This window comes from Schistocerca cancellata, chromosome 7, assembly GCF_023864275.1.
Source record: "Schistocerca cancellata isolate TAMUIC-IGC-003103 chromosome 7, iqSchCanc2.1, whole genome shotgun sequence".
Taxonomy (NCBI): Eukaryota; Metazoa; Arthropoda; class Insecta; order Orthoptera; family Acrididae; genus Schistocerca; species Schistocerca cancellata.
In genome coordinates, this window is record NC_064632.1 from 454,013,844 (window position 1) to 454,032,346 (window position 18,503).

Sequence of the window (18,503 nt, forward strand, 5' to 3'; positions counted from 1 at the left end):
GTGGGAGTTATTAGAGTGGTAGTATTAACTATGTTTCAACTTTACTACTCTGATGTGTTTCGTCAAGGTGGGAGTAAGGACGAAGGGGTTTAAAAAATCCCTGCATTTGGCTCACATAACAAGTACAACTGTGCAACTGAGTGTGAAGTAAGACCGAAATGACAAACTTGATAAATATATAGCATACATTCTTTGATAACCAACTTCTAGTTTCGGGGATTTTTTTGAGAAAGGACTTATAGGATAACATCGCTGTAGCCTACAATAATAAATCTGCAAGTTTGTGCAAGGTTCTCTTTCTTGTCGGAAATAAAGAACTTCTTATACTTTTATTGGATTAACAGACAAGAGACTACCATTTTGATCGCTGTAGTTAGGTGTTCAGCTCAACGGGGGAGAGGAATGTCCTTTACGATTCACGCTATCGAACAAATGATTTTAATCCTATTTTTGTAATCGAGCGATTTATGTAGACGTCATCAGTATCTTCCACGGGACTTCATTGCCCACGGGGTCCTAACTCTAGTTTTTGTTATATACCCTCATTATTATTTATAACACCTTACAGGTGAAATAACATGTGGTGATTGTGCGGTAATTCTTAGAGTTACGGTCCCAAGTTTTATTCGCCAACGAAGGGGTTTTAATTTACAACACCAATGATCTTTGATTGAATTTGAAAAATCAATAAACATTTATTAAACTCATTTTCGAGAGAATGAGTGAGGTGGTAGAAATTTTAATCGGTCCGTGGATCACCCACTGGTTGTGCATCTCACTCTCCGTTTCAGGTGATGAATTCTTGCCGTATAAAGCACTTATTTACACACAGAATTAACAACAATGTCTTTTATACAACTACTTTCCGAACCAATTATCCGTCATTAATATTTGTTTCCAGTCAGAGCTTGAAATCTTGGAAGCGAATATAAAGGACTTACGCAAAGTTATCGTTTTCATCCGATTAAATGAGTTCCAGTTTTTGGTAGATTTGGCTATAAAACTGCACCACATAGAGCTGAAAAATTACAATTGAGCTTTTTAGTAAATATAACGTAAATGAATGAGTGCGAAGCAAACAGTCCTGCCACTTAATAGTGCTCTGTAAAGCGCATGCGTATTACTTGGCGAGGAAGCGTTGAGTAAATCCCCACTGCTGGAATGTGGCGAACGAGGCCACTTTTATGAATTAGAGAGTTTTTTAATTACAAGGCCCTTCATTTCCATCTTCGTAACTGTCCATTTAGTTTTTTATGAGTTAATTACAGAGCTTTTAACTAATTTATTTTCTGACATGAAAATGAAAAATATCGAGAGGAGACATTCACACAGAGGCCAGTAGAAACAAACAGTACGTCCAGTTAACTTTAATCCGGATTTACAGTCGTGATAGATTGGTTTTCGGTGTTAGCACTGTAGTAGTCATGTCTGGAAAGGACTACAATGCTCATCGAATTCGTCACTGTAGTCTAATTTGTGTCGTACTGTCTAATAGACGAGTGCTACTGATCCATACATTCTTTCGCGGCCTTGCAAACGGTACAAAGGAAGTATATCACTGTCTATTCAAATACTGTTGGAAGAGGTTGGATCATCTTTCTAGCTGAAATGCGATATTTACATTACTTGAAACAAGTGCTATTCCCGAATAAGCCTCTTCGTAGTGAACCAGTGAAGTATTACACTCACATTCAGGAACAGCGCCGTTCTTTAACTACAGCAATAATCCATCACAATTCGCATACATCTAGAGTTTGCTCTCCTGTCGTGTCAATAATGTAACAGAAAACACCCTAATTGCAACCAAATGCGGCGACACAGAGATATTAGCATACATTGAAGGCTAAACGACCCTCGTTCTGCGATGAATTCGCGCACTTTTGCAACTTTTTTTTTATATTTTAGGCAGATTTGTCCCGTGAGCGAAACAGCCACGCTGTACTCTAGGGCTGCGTACTATTTTGGAGAAAAAGTGGATCGCCACAACGTAGGAATGTTGTAAACGCAGCAACCACATACCCTTGAGGAGATCCTTCAGCTGGTATATTCCACTATATGGTTTCCCATACGGATTTTACCCTCTGCGGCCCCCTGTAATATCATGGAAGTTATCTTAGCTAACCTAGCACCCTGTCCTGTCCCTTATTCTTGTCGTGTCGGAAATACCTGATATTTGAAAGTGAACTTTTTCCTTTCAGTTGAGAAACTTTAATATTTCACAGGTATGAGAGACACCTCGTGTTCTAAGTAGGCTAGCACGTCAGGTTTACTTAGTAACAAAGCGTGTGGTCTCCATAAAGCTGCAATAACCGGGTCCAATGGTAGAAAAATTTAAAAAACGAAATATGTTGAAGATTTTTGACAACTGTTACTGCGACGGGGTCAGTTTTTACATTACCGTACGAAGAAAGCTGCATAACTCACAAAATCTAACAGTGAACTCTACCAGGTATAAACACGACAAAGAATTCAAATATCTTCGATGGTTTTTTACTGAAGCAACGGTAACTGCATCAGAAACTGAGGCGAGACTGCATTCGAGAAAACATGCCATTAATCGCCTGAACCCAGTATTAAAATCTAGAAAATTATTATAAGAACCAAAACTAAGACTATATAAAACTTTAACAATACCAGTAGTGCTATATGGTTGTTAAACCTGCAGCATAGGAGTAAATGACCGAGCCGGGTCATTGAGACCATCGGTCTCAGGAAAATATATGGACGAGACTGAGACTCAGTTACTGGAGAATGAAGAAGGCTCCACATTAAATACTTAGAAAAACTATAGAAGGAGCCCAACATCGTTGTATTGTTGGAAAGCAGACGATTAAATGGGTGGAAGAAATGAATGGATGGAGTGAAAAAATAATTGGCGCAGCTGGGACTTTTAGAAAGCTGGAGACAGGTGACAGAAGTCAAGAACGGATAGAGAACCGTAACAGTGACGCCGCGTGGCCCTTAGGACCTGGTCGCATATCGTAAAGTAAGAAACAGAGAAATTATTATATGGTAGGACTGTAGAGCTTTCTACAAGAGTATCTATCATTAAATTCTATCGGTATGTGTCAGCAGGTGTGTCATGCACTCACCTTCCGACACGAAGACGTTGATGGTGTCGGTCTCGGCGCCGGGCGCACCGCAGGTGTAGTTCCCTGAGTGGGCGGTCGTGGCCCGCGACACGACCAGCCTGGAGTGAGTTTTGGGTCCCGGCTCCGTGACCACGGAGACGCCGGGGGTCGAACCCACGCCTTCGACGCCCACCTCGCGGTCGTTGTGCCGCCAGAACACGTACTGCGGCGACAGAGGGCTCTGCGAAGACAGGCATGCAAAAAGTCACATTAGCTTCTGGGACTTAGTGCAATCCAATGAGATAGTTACTGGATGTCGATGTAGCTGCTTTAGATTCATTTCACTCTCGCTTACTGTATTACAGCTCCTAACATTTTAAAAAAATTTTACCATAGCGTGGCAAGGCTTATTTTCATACTCATAATTTTTTTAAGGTTGTCATCAGATGTTTCAGCGTGCTGGACTAGGGGGAGAGCTGCAGAAGTTTACGTCTTATGACCAGACCGCCATGTTGGCGGCAAGTCTGGAGGCGAATTACGTTGCTAGCCCACAGTAATACCTGGTTGTAGAAACCAATCCCACGAGGTTTCATGGCCGCTTGAGCGACATGCCGCTGTCTGTGTACGAGAATGTTCTCTTATGTCTCTCAAGTTCGTAATGTAAAGAGCTCCGCTAGTCGTCAGCCAAAACACTTTTAGCGAAAAGATTGTTCTCTTTCTCTGTCTGTCTCATACCTATTATCGTTGTTGATATCTAAGCATCTTTTTGTGTAAATGAATACTACGTTACTTTCGACGATTTCCCTTTCACTTTCAGCTTCAGTAAGTCCGCAATACCTGTTAATGAGTAGGACTTGATTCAAACCCATTCCACTCGGTCACTGAGCATCTTCAAAGTCATGAACAATAGGAGGATCTCAAATTGAGCATATTGTTAGTTAACCTATGACACACAATCCCTGTAATAATTAAAATTCAAATTCCCCTTTTTCCCCAGTCGCACGCCAAAACTCTTGCCGGATGTAACATTGTGATAATCAAAAAAAGAAAAATAATATTGCATAAATATGATAAATTGGTTACTCGAACTACTGCAATACAGCGAGCGCCAATACTGCCAGCTAAATAAATGTTTCTAACTACTGATGGCACTAACTACTGATAGGCATAGTTAGCAAAATTAGTTAATTTTGATAGAGACCAAACAATGTATTTACCTTAATAGTGTTCAAAAGTCATTATATACACTCCTGGAAATTGAAATAAGAACACCGTGAATTCATTGACCCAGGAAGGGGAAACTTTATTGACACATTCCTGGGGTCAGATGCTTCACATGATCACTTTGACAGAACCACAGGCACATAGACACAGGCAACAGAGCATGCACAATGTCGGCACTAGTACAGTGTATATCCACCTTTCGCAGCAATGCAGGCTGCTATTCTCCCATGGAGACGATCGTAGAGATGCTGGATGTAGTCCTGTGGAACGGCTTGCCATGCCATTTCCATCTGGCGCCTCAGTTGGACCAGCGTTCGTGCTGGACGTGCAGACCGCGTGAGACGACGTTTCATCCAGTCCCAAACACTCAATGGGGGACAGATCCGGAGATCTTGCTGGCCAGGGTAGTTGACTTACACCTTCTAGAGCACGTTGGGTGGCACGGGATACATGCGGACGTGCATTGTCCTGTTGGAACAGCAAGTTCCCTTGCCGGTCTAGGAATGGTAGAACGATGGGTTCGATGACGGTTTGGATGTACCGTGCACTATTCAGTGTTCCCTCGACGATCACCAGTCGTGAACGGCCAGTGTAGGAGATCGCTCCCCACACCATGATGCCGGGTGTTGGCCCTGTGAGCCTCGGTCGTATGCAGTCCTGATTGTGGCGCTCACCTGCACGGCGCCAAACACGCATACGACCATCATTGGCACCAAGGCAGAAGCGACTCTCATCGCTGAAGACGACACGTCTCCATTCGTCCCTCCATTCACGCCTGTCGCGACACCACTGGAGGCGGGCTGCACGATGTTGGGGCGTGAGCGGAAGACGGCCTAAGGTGTGCGGGACCGTAGCCCAGCTTCATGGAGACGATTGCGAATGGTCCTCGCCGATACCCCAGGAGCAACAGTGTCCCTAATTTGCTGGGAAGTGGCGGTGCGGTCCCCTACGGCACTGCGTAGGATCCTACGGTCTTGGCGTGCATCCGTGCGTCGCTGCGGTCCGGTCCCAGGTCGACGGGCACGTGCACCTTCCGCCGACCACTGGCGACAACATCGATGTACTGTGGAGACCTTACGCCCCACGTGTTGAGTAATTCGGCGGTACGTCCACCCGGCCTCCCGCATGCACACTATACGCCCTCGCTCAAAGTCCGTCAACTGCACATACGGTTCACGTCCACGCTGTCGCGGCATGCTATCAGTGTTAAAGACTGCGATGGAGCTCCGTATGCCACGGCAAACTGGCTGACACTGACGGCGGCGGTACACAAATGCTGCGCAGCTAGCGCCATTCGACGGCCAACACCGCGGTTCCTGGTGTGTCCGCTGTGCCGTGCGTGTGATCATTGCTTGTACAGCCCTCTCGCAGTGTCCGGAGCAAGTATGGTGGGTCTGACACACCGGTGTCAACGTGTTCTTTTTTCCATATCCAGGAGTGTATATATATATATCAGTTCATGACATCTAGTCTTACAAATTTACAGTCTCTGATGGACATACGTCCAGATTATCCGCTCTCAAAACTAGGCCATCTCTCTCCCCACGTCCACCACTGCTGGCGGCTCTCGTGCAACTGCACAACGCTACGTGCTGTTCACATCCAGCTGCCCAACACTACAATAGCAAATATTCCAACAATACAAACCAGCCACAGACTGCACACTGCACAACCAGCGATTTTCATACAGAGCGCTACGTGGCGTTACCAGCATAAAAACCTAAACAGCCTACTTACAATGTGTTAATTAAAACCATTCCGTTGTTAATATGGACCATGCAGTTTTCTTATGGGTATCACATATGCAAGCTCTCAGACGACTCTCCAGGTTGCAGTTCTATCAATGGATTTTAAAACGGCACACTTCAGATTTCTCTACATCCTTATATATTATAAAGAGAGAGAGAGTAGAGAGTGGTTGTAGTTAAACTTTCACTACTTGAGAGAGCGTCCGTGCAAAACGAATGATCGTAGGAGATTTCAACTGTCGTGATGCAGCTGGTGCACTGCTAGAAGATCGCACAGTACTTCCAGCTTTCTCAGCCATTGCACAGAAACGTCATCAACAATTTTCGGCGCAATGGGCCGGCGGCATCATCCCCTTCCCCTCTTCACAGATCGCCGATTAATTCGAACTTCCGAATCATGTTCTTCAACCCAAGTGAGGTAAGAGGGCCTCTCCGTATTCCTTTAATTCGTCGATACTCGTGAAAAGCAGCAGCACTACTGTTTTTATAAAAGAGCTTCACGAGCGAAGCCCTACTAACCTTTCCAGATCCATGTTGACTGTCTGCAACTGCAATGCATACCGACGCTTGTGTTTAAACCCTACGCGGGCGTACCAGTACTCCCGCCTAACGGCAACTCGTGACTAACACTGCTAAAGATGCAAATCCTGCAGCGCACTGTCTTAACCTCATTGAAATAAAGTTAGTTATCTACATGGTAAATAGTTCTGCGTCTACAGTGGCTCAAGTAGCGCAACTTTAATTACACCCACCCTTCATATCACACTCTTCCCTGCCTCGCCGTTGCGCGTAGCTTATAGGTAGTGAGGGTATCTGCTACCACCGCGGGCAAGAATCGATAGCGAAACTCGCTAATTGTGCTCAGAGCGCCTTTGAACACCGGAAATTAATGCCTGCCCACGCTCACTACGGGAACGTTACGCGGGGAGGCCCGCGTCGCTGCCGAGTTGCTAAGAACCTGGTGAGGTAACTCTTCGGTAACACCTCCACTGCTTCCTGTCTCCCCCTTACTGCGTTAATTACACACCCTGAGAGGTTGTTCCTTAGAAGAGAAAGTATAATGATAAACAAGATCGTTTCCACAGTTTGCTTTGCTGCTGTTGCGACCTTCGGCCCGAGGACTAGTTATTGCAGCTCTCCGTGCTAGGGAGCAAGCCTTTTCACTCCCGCTTAACTACTGCAGCCCAGATTCGTTTGAATCTGCTTACTGTAGTCAGCATCAGCAACATTTTCAAGAACAACAGGAAAATAACACACAACCGCCTGCTGGTAAAATACTTCATTTATACTTATACAACCAATTTCAGTCGTCTGCCATCATCACGTTCATGAAGTATCGACAACATTAAATAGTTCAAACGGCTCTGAGCACTATAGGACTAAACTTCTGAGGCCGTCAGTCCCCTTGAACTTAAAACTACTTAAACCTAACTAACCTAAGGACATCACACACATCCATGCCCGAGGCAGGATTCGAACCTGCGACCGCAGCGGTGGCGCGGTTCCAGACTGTAGCGCCTAGAACCGCTCGGCCACCCCGGGCGGCTCCACAGCATCATGTGGGCGAAAAATAAAATCGTTATCGGTACGTATGGTTTTCCTAACATGACGCTGTGAATACTTTTATAATGCTGAATTTTAGTTGGATGAACAAAATTCTGTGAATATTGGTAGGTGTCATGTTGTAAGTACGCTATTTAGGTTTTTTTCATTGGTAACGCCACGTAGCGCTCTGTATGAAAATCACTGGCTGTGCTGTGTGCAGTCTGTGGCTGGTTTGCATTGTTGTTTGCTATTGTAGTGTTGGGCAGCTGGATGTTAACAGCGCGTGGCGATGCGCAGTTGGAGGTGAGCCGCCAGTAATGGTGGATGTGGGAGAGAAATGGCGGAGTTTTGAGAGTGGATGATCTGGGCGTGTGTCCATCAGAGACAGTAAATTTGTAAGACTGGATGTCATGAACTGATATATACATTGTGACTTTTGAACTCTATTAAGGTAAATACACTGTTTGTTCTCTATCAAAATCTTTCATTTGCTAACTATGCCTATCAGTAGTTAGTGCCTTCAGTAGTCTGAATCTTTTATTTAGCTGGCAGTATTGGCGCTCACTGTATTGCAGTAGTTCGAGTAACGAAGATTTTTGTGAGGTAAGTGATTCATGAAAGGTATAGGTTAATGTTAGTCAGGTCCATTCTTTTGTACGGATTTTTGAAAGTCAGATAGCGTTGCGCTAAAAATATTTTGTGTCAGTTTAGTGTTGATCAGAATAGGTAAAGAGCGAAATGTCTGCGTACGTTCAGTTCTGCTTAGCTGTTTAAAAATCAAATAATGTAAGAGGTTTATCAGCACAGTACTTGGATAAATTTTTCTAAGGGGACATTTCAATGTATAATTCTGATATATGAATTTTTGGTAACTGAATAGATTGTGAGCGAGCAGCGATGTTGTAAGCTGTATCGCAGAAGTTAATGATAGGTGTCTCGTATGTTTTGGTTCATGAATGTTTGGCATCTGAACCGACTGTGAGATGTTGTAAGCTGTATCGAAAAAATGCCTGTGAGCACTATGGGACTCAACATCTTAGGTCATAAGTCCCCTAGAACTTAGAACTACTTAAACGTAACTAACCTAAGGACATCACACACACCCCAACCTACTTGCTTTTTCCGTTACGTGGACGACACGTTCGTCATCTGGCCACGTGGTATGGATAAACTCCTTGACTTCCTTACACATCTAAACTCCATACACCCCAATATCAAATTCACTATGGAGACTGAAACGGAGGGTAAATTACCTTTCCTTGACGTCTTGGTCAAGAGAAGGGCTGACGGCACCCTAGGTCATGGGGTGTATCGGAAGACAACGCACACTGATCTGTATTTGCACGCAGACAGCTGCCACCACCCTTCACAGAGGAACGGGGTACTTAAACCTCTAGTACATAGGGCGCGCACTATCTCTGACGCAGAGAGTCTACCCCAGGAATTGGAACACCTGAGAACTGTATTTCGAAAAAATGGGTACTCAGAGTGGCAGATTCAACGTGCTCTCCGCCCAACCACTGCAGCACAACCTGTTGAGATGGAGGGAGGAGGTAGGCACTGCATTTATTCCATACACAGGCGCACTCTCGGGGAAAATCGCCCGCATTCTGAAGAAACACCAGGTCGGAACTGTGTTTTGTCCTCCAAATAAAACTCGTGCACTGGTGGGGAGCGCCAAAGATGACCTCGGTTTGAGGAAGGCCGGCGTGTACCAGATTCCGTGTCAATGTGGCAAGTCGTATATTGGTCAGACGATGCGTACCATCGAGGATCGATGCCGTGAATACCAGAGGCACACTTGACTGATGTATCCCAGCAAGTCGGCGGTCGCTGGACATTGTTTGTCGGAAAACCACGCCATGGAGTATGACCGCACGAGGATTCTGGTACAGACGTCGAGATACTGGGACAGCGTTGTTAGAGAGGCCATCGAAATTCGCACCGTGACTGTGGCTATAATCTTAGCATGGCTTGGGAACCAGCGATTGGGTTAATCAAGAGTAAATCGAGCAAACGTATAGTTGTAACGACCGACAGAGCCATCACACCGACGTCATCTCAGACGCCTTCGCAATCTGTTCCACCGCGCGACCGTGGAGCGGGGCGCGGACGGCGGAGGGAGCGCGCCGCGGGCGGAGGGTATTTAAATCGGCCGCCGCCGCGACCGAACCCAGTTCCCTCTGAGCAGCCATAGCGTACGGATCTCCGTGCCGGCACGTTCACAGGAGCTCAGTCCGTCAGTTCACCTGATGATGGCGACATGTATGATCGCCGAAATATTGTGCCCATTGGACATTATAGACCTGCAGCACACCCGTGGATATTTTGACTATCAAATACGCCGGGAGAAACTCAAGGATCACACTATTGAGAATGGCTAGCTATAGATGAAATCTAGATCTGCACGATAAAATTTAAAAAGGACGACTGATCCCATCAACCTATAATTTACAAGGCAAACAACTGTTAGTTTCTTCGCCATCATAGAGGGAAGCGAATAAACTTGGGCTATGTAATAAGCTTTGAGTAAGACATACGTATCCAGTATTCGGACTTTGCAGAGTAATAGAACGCCTTTCATGCTCTAGTGTCGCTCCATAAAATTTTTACGTTAACAGACTTACAGCTGAGCGTCGCCATTTTTACTGGACAACAATGAATGATGATACCGAGAGAGGTAGGCCCATCCACTGCAGTAGCCCATAGAACAATTACGTCATCTAAACCTCACAAAGTAAGAAAACTAAGTAGTGCACCAGAGCTCCGAGAATAATCATCGAGTACAGTCGAGATATCTCTACAGGTTTGCAGAGTAGAACCTTCACGTCCTCCACATAGCACGTAGTCCCATCCTTTCAGCTGGGATGCCAGCATTCGAAGTAAGAGCTCCAGTCGAACACATACAAAGTTATTGACAGCTGTCTTCCTTGAAGCACTCCCTGAAGATTACTTATCGGGGGTGTCAAGTTGGCCATTAACAACCACCAAAGCTGAAACATCCGTAAACAAACCTGAGAGAACTCTCCGTGCGTCAACAGCAAAGCGATCAGTCTACAGAATCCGAAATAAAAGAGCGTAATTTAAATGCCGTCGTCACAGTCTTGCAATTAAAGTTTAAGAAAGTAATTGGGAGAAAACTGTCAGCGGCAGCCGGTCCAGGGCTTTTCTGGATTAAAATAATTTTCAAAACTTTGAACCAGGTCGGCACTACTGTCTCCTGTAGTACTTAATTCAAAAGGGACTTAAAGGTAGCGACCAACAATGGCCAAAGACGCACATAAAATGACTTGGGAAGTTTCACCAGACCGCGGGACTTTCGAGAAGGCGATCTCACAAAAAGCTTATAAACTTCCTCAGGCTTAAAGGCAGCTAACGTTCCATTACCTTCAGGTGTAGCTGTAATATCCAAGATTCTGACTAGTGGTTTGTTGAAGATATCATTGGACGCATCGACGTCTTGGATGTCGTCATAGTATTGGTGTAAGACAAGCACTATAGCAGCTTACGCCGTTATGATACGTCCGTCATTTCTAATGAGAGAATGAACATAAGCGCACCTGCGATGGGTCTGATGCCGAAGCAAGTGACATAGGAAAGTCAGTTCCTCTATCACTAATGAACGTTGCTTGGATCACAGTTTCAAACCTTCCAAGTGTATTCTCTTCAAGATCAAAAATTTCGCTTTACACACCTAATATCCGCAAATCGCAGAAGGACATCATCTACAGCATCCTAAGGTTCACACAGTCTGGGATAGTAAAATTCGTAAGATTTCCGAAAATCCCTACCTTTGGCAGCACAAAAATGCATCAAAGCCACCTGAACCTCGGTTTTTCCCAATGTCATCCCGAGGATGAAAGAGTACTTTCCAGTTGGCCGGAGAGTAAGCTCCCATACGGCTCGCATAATATCATCAAGTGAGGTGCGGTGCCGACAAGATATACGGGTCGTGGAAAGAACTTGTGACGTAACACTATAGGCTTGTCCGTCACACTTCGCGCATGCTCAGCACCGTGCAGGACTCACGAGAAATCAATATGCTATTGAAAATGTACCCACTAAATGTCTTAACTTTGTTGTGTGCTGTGGAAAACTTGCACAGTCACACAGTCAAGTATTATTGAACTGGTCTGTCATAGTCACTCGCTCCTCTCCGGAGACGGCTGCTTGCGCTCGTATGAACTGTAATGTCACGTGAGTGACATACGCACCACAGCCTGTCCCCCTCTTGAGGCTTGGTGAGGTGTAAACTGGGTGAGCGACGTTTAATACCCACGAGTACGAAACAATTTGACTGTTGAGAGTTGCAGTCACAGCACAGTTATCCGTAAAGGAAGCAGGGATGACTTCAACAATAAGAATACTGTCGCGCAGGCAGTCTGATAAGTAAAAAAGTATCTGATCTGCTACTAGAAGTCGCAGTAGAGCGGATAGATTTAACTAAAGTCGGGTACTGACATATCCAGACGTCTTTCAGGGGTAAGGAGCGAACCAGTTCATGTAATTCATGACAGGAATTTAGATTTAAAGATTAATCTGCAAGACGCAACACAGTTAAAATCATCACCCATCAGAATACCCGAAGGTCTCTTACGAAACAGAGAAACAATTTCCTAATTACAGAAAGGTGAATGATCCACTGTGCGACCAGTCCCAGAAGGCGCATATAAAAGAACGAAGGTACGATTAAGAAATTTGATTACCTATGCCCTTGCCAGACTCCAACATTTCCACCTCAACAATCGGAATGACTTCGCAAAAGAATATGGCGGTCCCCGTAGAATACTTGGGTGCTATATTAAAGATCATACGGAAACAAGATAAGGAGAAATGCCTAAATAACACCTCCTGTATGAATACTATGTCAGCACGTTCATCATAAATGAACTGACGCAACGAAAACAATTGCAATTCTGATTCCACATGATTAACGTTTAAGAAAAGAAGCACAGTTATACAGGGATGTACGGAACGTCCCTAGAAGAATTATGTAGACAGCTGAGCGTCAAGGTCCATTGCGGAGTGCACAAAAAAATAAAACATCGGGGAATCAAAACCGACGTCATCTGAACCTTTTTCTTAGATTTATTACGTACCACGGCGGGGATCCGGCTCCCTCTCCGTACTGAGGCAGCTCGGGAGGAACCACTTCGCAAGCAGAGGGGATGCTTGAGATAACGTCTTCGGGAGGTATTGTATTATCGACAAAATCGGTTTGGAGGTATCACGGTAACCACACACTTGTAAATGTGATGGAATATTGAGTTAGATATGCATTTTCACGCAACAAATTCCACTATAACACTGTCATCTGTGTTCAGTACGCTACGGTCGCAGGTTCGAATCCTGCCTCGGGCATGGATGTGTGTGATGTCCTTAGGTTAGTTATGTTTAAGTAGTTCTAAGTTCTAGGGGACTGATGACCTCAGATGTTAAGTGCCATAGTGCTCAGAGCCATTTGAACCATTTTTTGTGTTGAGTAGACCAACGTTCACGACGGGCTATTTTAATGTTACCACATGGAGTCAATACGTCCATTAGAAAGATTTCATCTACCCTCGGCGAGAGGTTGAACACTCGAACATTGGTATAGTCAATTTTATAATCTGCGAGTGATACCATACTAAAGGAATTATCGCGGTGCTTGAACGGGACATGAGAACCATGTCGCTACTGTAATCTTTCAAGGTAAAGGGGATCAATAAGCTTCGTGTAAAACACGTACTCGTCTGCGTCCAAATAAGAGGTGTGGACCTCATCAGGGTTTACACGAACTGTATTGACAAGTCAATCTGGGATTTCTAGAGACTCGGGCTGCACTTGTTGCGTTGCTTTATAGAAAGTAAAGCTCAGAGTACCTTCCCGTGGAATACACGTAGAAACCATGATAGCCATAGTGGAGCGGCCGACGCAGCTGCAAGTACACAAATACAAACGGTAAGGAGAAGTGGAGGCGCTACGACTCACTCGACAAACAGAACTACACTAACGAGGATAACTGCACACAAGCGACGCTGCGGCAAGTAAGATATACAAGAACCTTCCCGCTCTGCGCTTGGAGCGGGAGTAACGACTAAGCCATCCGCACACAGTGGTCATCGCAACTGCACAGACTACCCTAGCACGCCTCCCGCCAGACACTAATTCTCAGCTTATCCAAACACTACTAACGTAGTGCCCTTTGCACGTAATCCTCGTTACTCGCGGCATTTCACCTATTGTCCTTAAAAGTTCGAGCCTCGTGTGCATCTGCACTGAAGAGATCGTAGGCCGTGTCGCATTAATTGTCTGTTTGTGTGTGTGTGTGTGTGTGTGTGTGTGTGTGTGTGTGTGTGTGTGTGTAGGGTGTCTGTTCTTTCCGATGTCCACACAGACGACCTGCTCCTGCTGGTACGGTCACGGCAAGAGACGACTAACGTACTTGATCTGATCTCCACATATGGGGACGTGGCAAGCAGTGGTTCGAATGTTGCCAAATCTACAGAGATGCCAACTGGCCACGCTCTCACTCGAGAAAAATTGGCGCTTCTACGTTGAGTCCAGAGCTTCTGACACCATGGCATCGTCTTTGTGTCCACCTCCCGTCTCACCGCTGCGGTCAACGTCCCTCGAAGTCAGCCGCGCGATCGATCGGTAACATCGCCTTCGTTGCCTTGATGCTTTGTAAAATGTGTAATGGCTATAGTTTCCAAGCTGGTGTACCCATTCGCCGGTGAATGCATGCAGCCTATAAACCGAGTTGAGCTACTTCTTGACGACTGTTAACGTTTTTGATGTCACATACGATACACTCACCCCGCCCAGGAAGTCTGGGGGGGGGGGGGGGGTGGTCTTGGACTCACCAACGTCTGGTACCGTGTGTTGTCCTTATATCTGTATATATCTGTATACCATGAACAAACAGTGGACGGGCGCAGGCAACCCACACGCGCGATAACTGCACGCCGGCCTACATCTTCCAACCAGTGTCACTAGGACATGTTGCGCCTCTACCTGCGCATCTGACTGTCCTTTTGTGGACATTACCTATGTCCGCTCTGGCCTCTCATGAAAGCATTTCTACATTTAATTACTGCGAGGCGTCCCTTGCAACGATGTTGAGACCAAGTACCCATTAACGAGTTGGACGACGGTGTAGCGCAGCCTTCATCAGCCGTACCAGTTCTTGTGACATGCTATCACGTCGCCTGTGAAAATTCGCCTCTAACTAGCGTTTACATGTGACTGGTGTAATGAACACTTCTTTATGCTTGACATGTCACTCAGTGGACGATGATACCCATCGCTTGAACCATCGGCTGAATTGCGCCCTTTTTCGAGAAGTTTGGACACTGGGGCGGCAAATGGTCTCCGCGCCTCTCCATCCGTGGTCCAAACATACGCTGTCGTACGCCCGGAGGACGTATTTTCTTGCAGTTAAGACTGATACGATAGCCAGAGCTTGTGGTGACAGAAAGACGTCTACGCTACCACACCTATTTCGCCAATTACCTGTGTGGGGTTTTGCGCGACTCCTGCTCAGCTGGAATGTGACTAGCATGGTTGCCTCGACTGCTGTCGAGGTGCACTACTAACAACCCCCAACACATTATTTCAAGCCCACGCAAGCGCAGCGTCTGATACTGCACTGTCCTTGTTTTCCATCCCCTTCCCTCTTACCTATCACTGCAGTGTGATACGATGAAATTTCATGGTTACGTGTAAGTGTCTCCTTCCTTGACTGTCCCTTCTTGACATCTTCCGGTTGGTTGGTGGCGATGGCGACGCCGTGATTAGTCTTCGTGTGGTCAACCCCTGCCATCTCCGTCCTTCGCCCTGCCATCGAGGCTGAGGCGACTTACATGTGCTCGTATATCATCATCCCTGCCTTTCGTCTGCTTAAAACGAACAGTCAGATTTCCCATTTTCGAAAGTGATTTGCTGATTTGGTGCATTCTTTGTTTACGATAATGATCAAAGCAGAAAGGAGACCATTATTATAGATAATGAAGAGACTTAAATGTCTCAGAGAAACATTTAATTACATTCTATGTTTGTAAATGAAGTTTGTATTTCCGTCTCACCTAAAAGAAAAAAATCTAGCATCTTATAAAATAAAATAATGAAAGAAGAGTTAGCCTCTTTGGTTACCAATCTAGAATACCATGGGTCCCTGGTTAGAACCAAACAATATAAAAAAGAAAAAGATAGTGATATCCTAGTAGGCAGGAGATCAGGGTTCGAATTCTGGTTTGGCACAAATTTTCAACTTTTCCGATTGTTTTCACTCCATACACGCTTGCACCAAATGTCTGTAATACATTTCTATCTAACCTATAATTTCTGCTGGATCGAAATGGGTGGTTTTATATGGACAACAATGCAGGGTGGCCCGTAGGATTTTATGCACCGTATTCGCACGCATGTCCAACTTTCGGGCAATTCCTCGTGAATACATGTTTCACACCATTGATCGATCCCTCCTTTAATCCTGTGGTCACATCTTCGACTGACATTGGATGAACTGCCTTCCTCTCTCTGCCACACTTAACTTGAAGAGAACGTGTCTTTTCCAGTTTCGTAATCATTTTCACCAGGCCCTTAGCAGACAATGGATCAATGCCTTTTTCCATATGGATAGCCGGAACTTCCGCAGCGCTATCGGCGCACCCTCATCGCTCTTGTAAAAGAGCTTTACCAGCAGTGCGCAACCCTTCACGTCGAGAGACGTGTTGGGCCCTTCGGAGAGCCGTGTGCCGCGCATCTGTTGGTGTTCATATTCTGAAGCATACAGCGCCATCTATTGCTAAGTTTCGTAATTTTTTGTCCCATGATGTTTCCCCTGCGTCAATAACATGCTGTTCAAATGTGACTTCATTCTGAGAGGTGAATCTCTTTCTACACCGTTGTGAAGCTGAAATTTTAATTATGAACACCGTGTGTCTCTGACAAGTACGTTGATTAGGTCAAGGAGCATGCCTGAAGCGAATTTCCTATTTAAAACTCACTATGGTTGAATTTACGCAGGAAAAAGAAGTGTAAGGACCAAAATTAGAAATCCGAAATGGATTGCAGACATCGCATTTTAAGTGCAAATTGACTGCACAATTCCTACAGTGACACACTGCGAGGTGAGAAACAACATCCTTCTCATTTCATGGGGAGGCGTTTAAAAAGAAAATCCTGTCACAGAAAGGACACAGTCTGACAAAGGCAGTCCAGTTCTCGTACCTCACTGGCCTTAAGGAAAAGGCGAGGTTTGATTAAATCATTCTGGCGTCAAAACAATTACAACGATAGTTTCCTGTGCGTTTTGAGGAGAATGAGAATCTTACGTCTGTTTTTGAACTACACTCCTGGAAATTGAAATAAGAACACCGTGAATTCATTGTCCCAGGAAGGGGAAACTGTATTGACACATTCCTGGGGTCAGATACATCAATCGATCACACTGACAGAACCACAGGCACATAGAGACAGGCAACAGAGCATGCACAATGTCGGCACTAGTACAGTGTATATCCACCTTTCGCAGCAATGCAGGCTGCTATTCTCCCGTGGAGACGATCGTAGAGATGCTGGATGTAGTCCTGTGGAACGGCTTGCCATGCCATTTCCACCTGGCGCCTCAGTTGGACCAGCGTTCGTGTTGGACGTGCAGACCGCGTGAGACGACGTTTCATCCAGTCCCAAACATGCTCAATGGGGGACAGATCCGGAGATCTTGCTGGCCAGGGTAGTTGACTTACACCTTCTAGAGCACGTTGGGTGGCACGGGATACATGCGGCCGTGCATTGTCCTGTTGGAACAGCAAGTTCCCTTGCCGGTCTAGGAATGGTAGAACGATGGGTTCGATGACGGTTTGGATGTACCGTGCACTATTCAGTGTCCCCTCGACGATCACCAGTTGTGTACGGCCAGTGTAGGAGATCGCTCCCCACACCATGATGCCGGGTGTTGGCCCTGTGTGCCCCGGTCGTATGCAGTCCTGATTGTGGCGCTCACCTGCACGGCGCCAAACACGCATACGACCATCATTGGCACCAAGGCAAAAGCGACTATCATCGCTGAAGACGACACGTCTCCATTCGTCCCTCCATTCACGCCTGTCGCGACACCACTGGAGGCGGGCTGCACGATGTTGGGGCGTGAGCGGAAGACGGCCTAACGGTGTGCGGCACCGTAGCCCAGCTTCATGGAGACGGTTGCGAATGGTCCTCGCCGATACCCCAGGAGCAACAGTGTCCCTAATTTGCTGGGAAGTGGCGGTGCGGTCCCCTACGGCACTGCGTAGGATCCTACGGTCTTGGCGTGCATCCGTGCGTCGCTGCGGTCCGGTCCCAGGTCGACGGGCACGTGCACCTTCCGCCGACCACTGGCGACAACATCGATGTACTGTGGAGACCTCACGCCCCACGTGTTGAGCAATTCGGCGGTACGTCCACCCGGCCTCCCGCATGCCCACTATACGCCCTCGCTCAAAGTCCGTCAACTGCACATACGGTTCACGTCCACGCTGTCGCGGCATGCTACCAGTGTTAAAGACTGCGATGGAGCTCCGTATGCCACGGCAAACTGGCTGACACTGACGGCGGCGGTGCACAAATGCTGCGCAGCTAGCGCCATTCGACGGCCAACACCGCGGTTCCTGGTGTGTCCGCTGTGCCGTGCGTGTGATCATTGCTTGTACAGCCCTCTCGCAGTGTCCGGAGCAAGTATGGTGGGTCTGACACACCGGTGTCAATGTGTTCTTGTTTCCATTTCCAGGAGTGTATTTCCCGATCGTTCGATGTTTCGCTTGAAAACATGGCTGTGCATTTCCGGATGTAACAGAGTGATCTGCGAGGTTACTCCCATTTAATGACAAATGTTCTTACGTTCAGACTGTCCAGCACGTCTAAATTGTTTTTCTCAGGAAGAGTTTCCACGTCT

The 18,503-nt window shown here is 46.2% G+C and overlaps 1 protein-coding gene across 1 annotated transcript in view; it reads right to left on the bottom strand.

Annotated features, from left to right (window-relative positions):
* Positions 1–18,503, bottom strand: part of LOC126092189 (hemicentin-2-like) — an 862,093-nt gene that overhangs the window by 75,609 nt on the left and 767,981 nt on the right. The window contains exon 7 of the mRNA XM_049907669.1: positions 3,093–3,312. Within this exon, the coding sequence (XP_049763626.1) occupies positions 3,093–3,312 (220 nt within the window). The remainder of the gene's footprint in view (positions 1–3,092; positions 3,313–18,503) is intronic.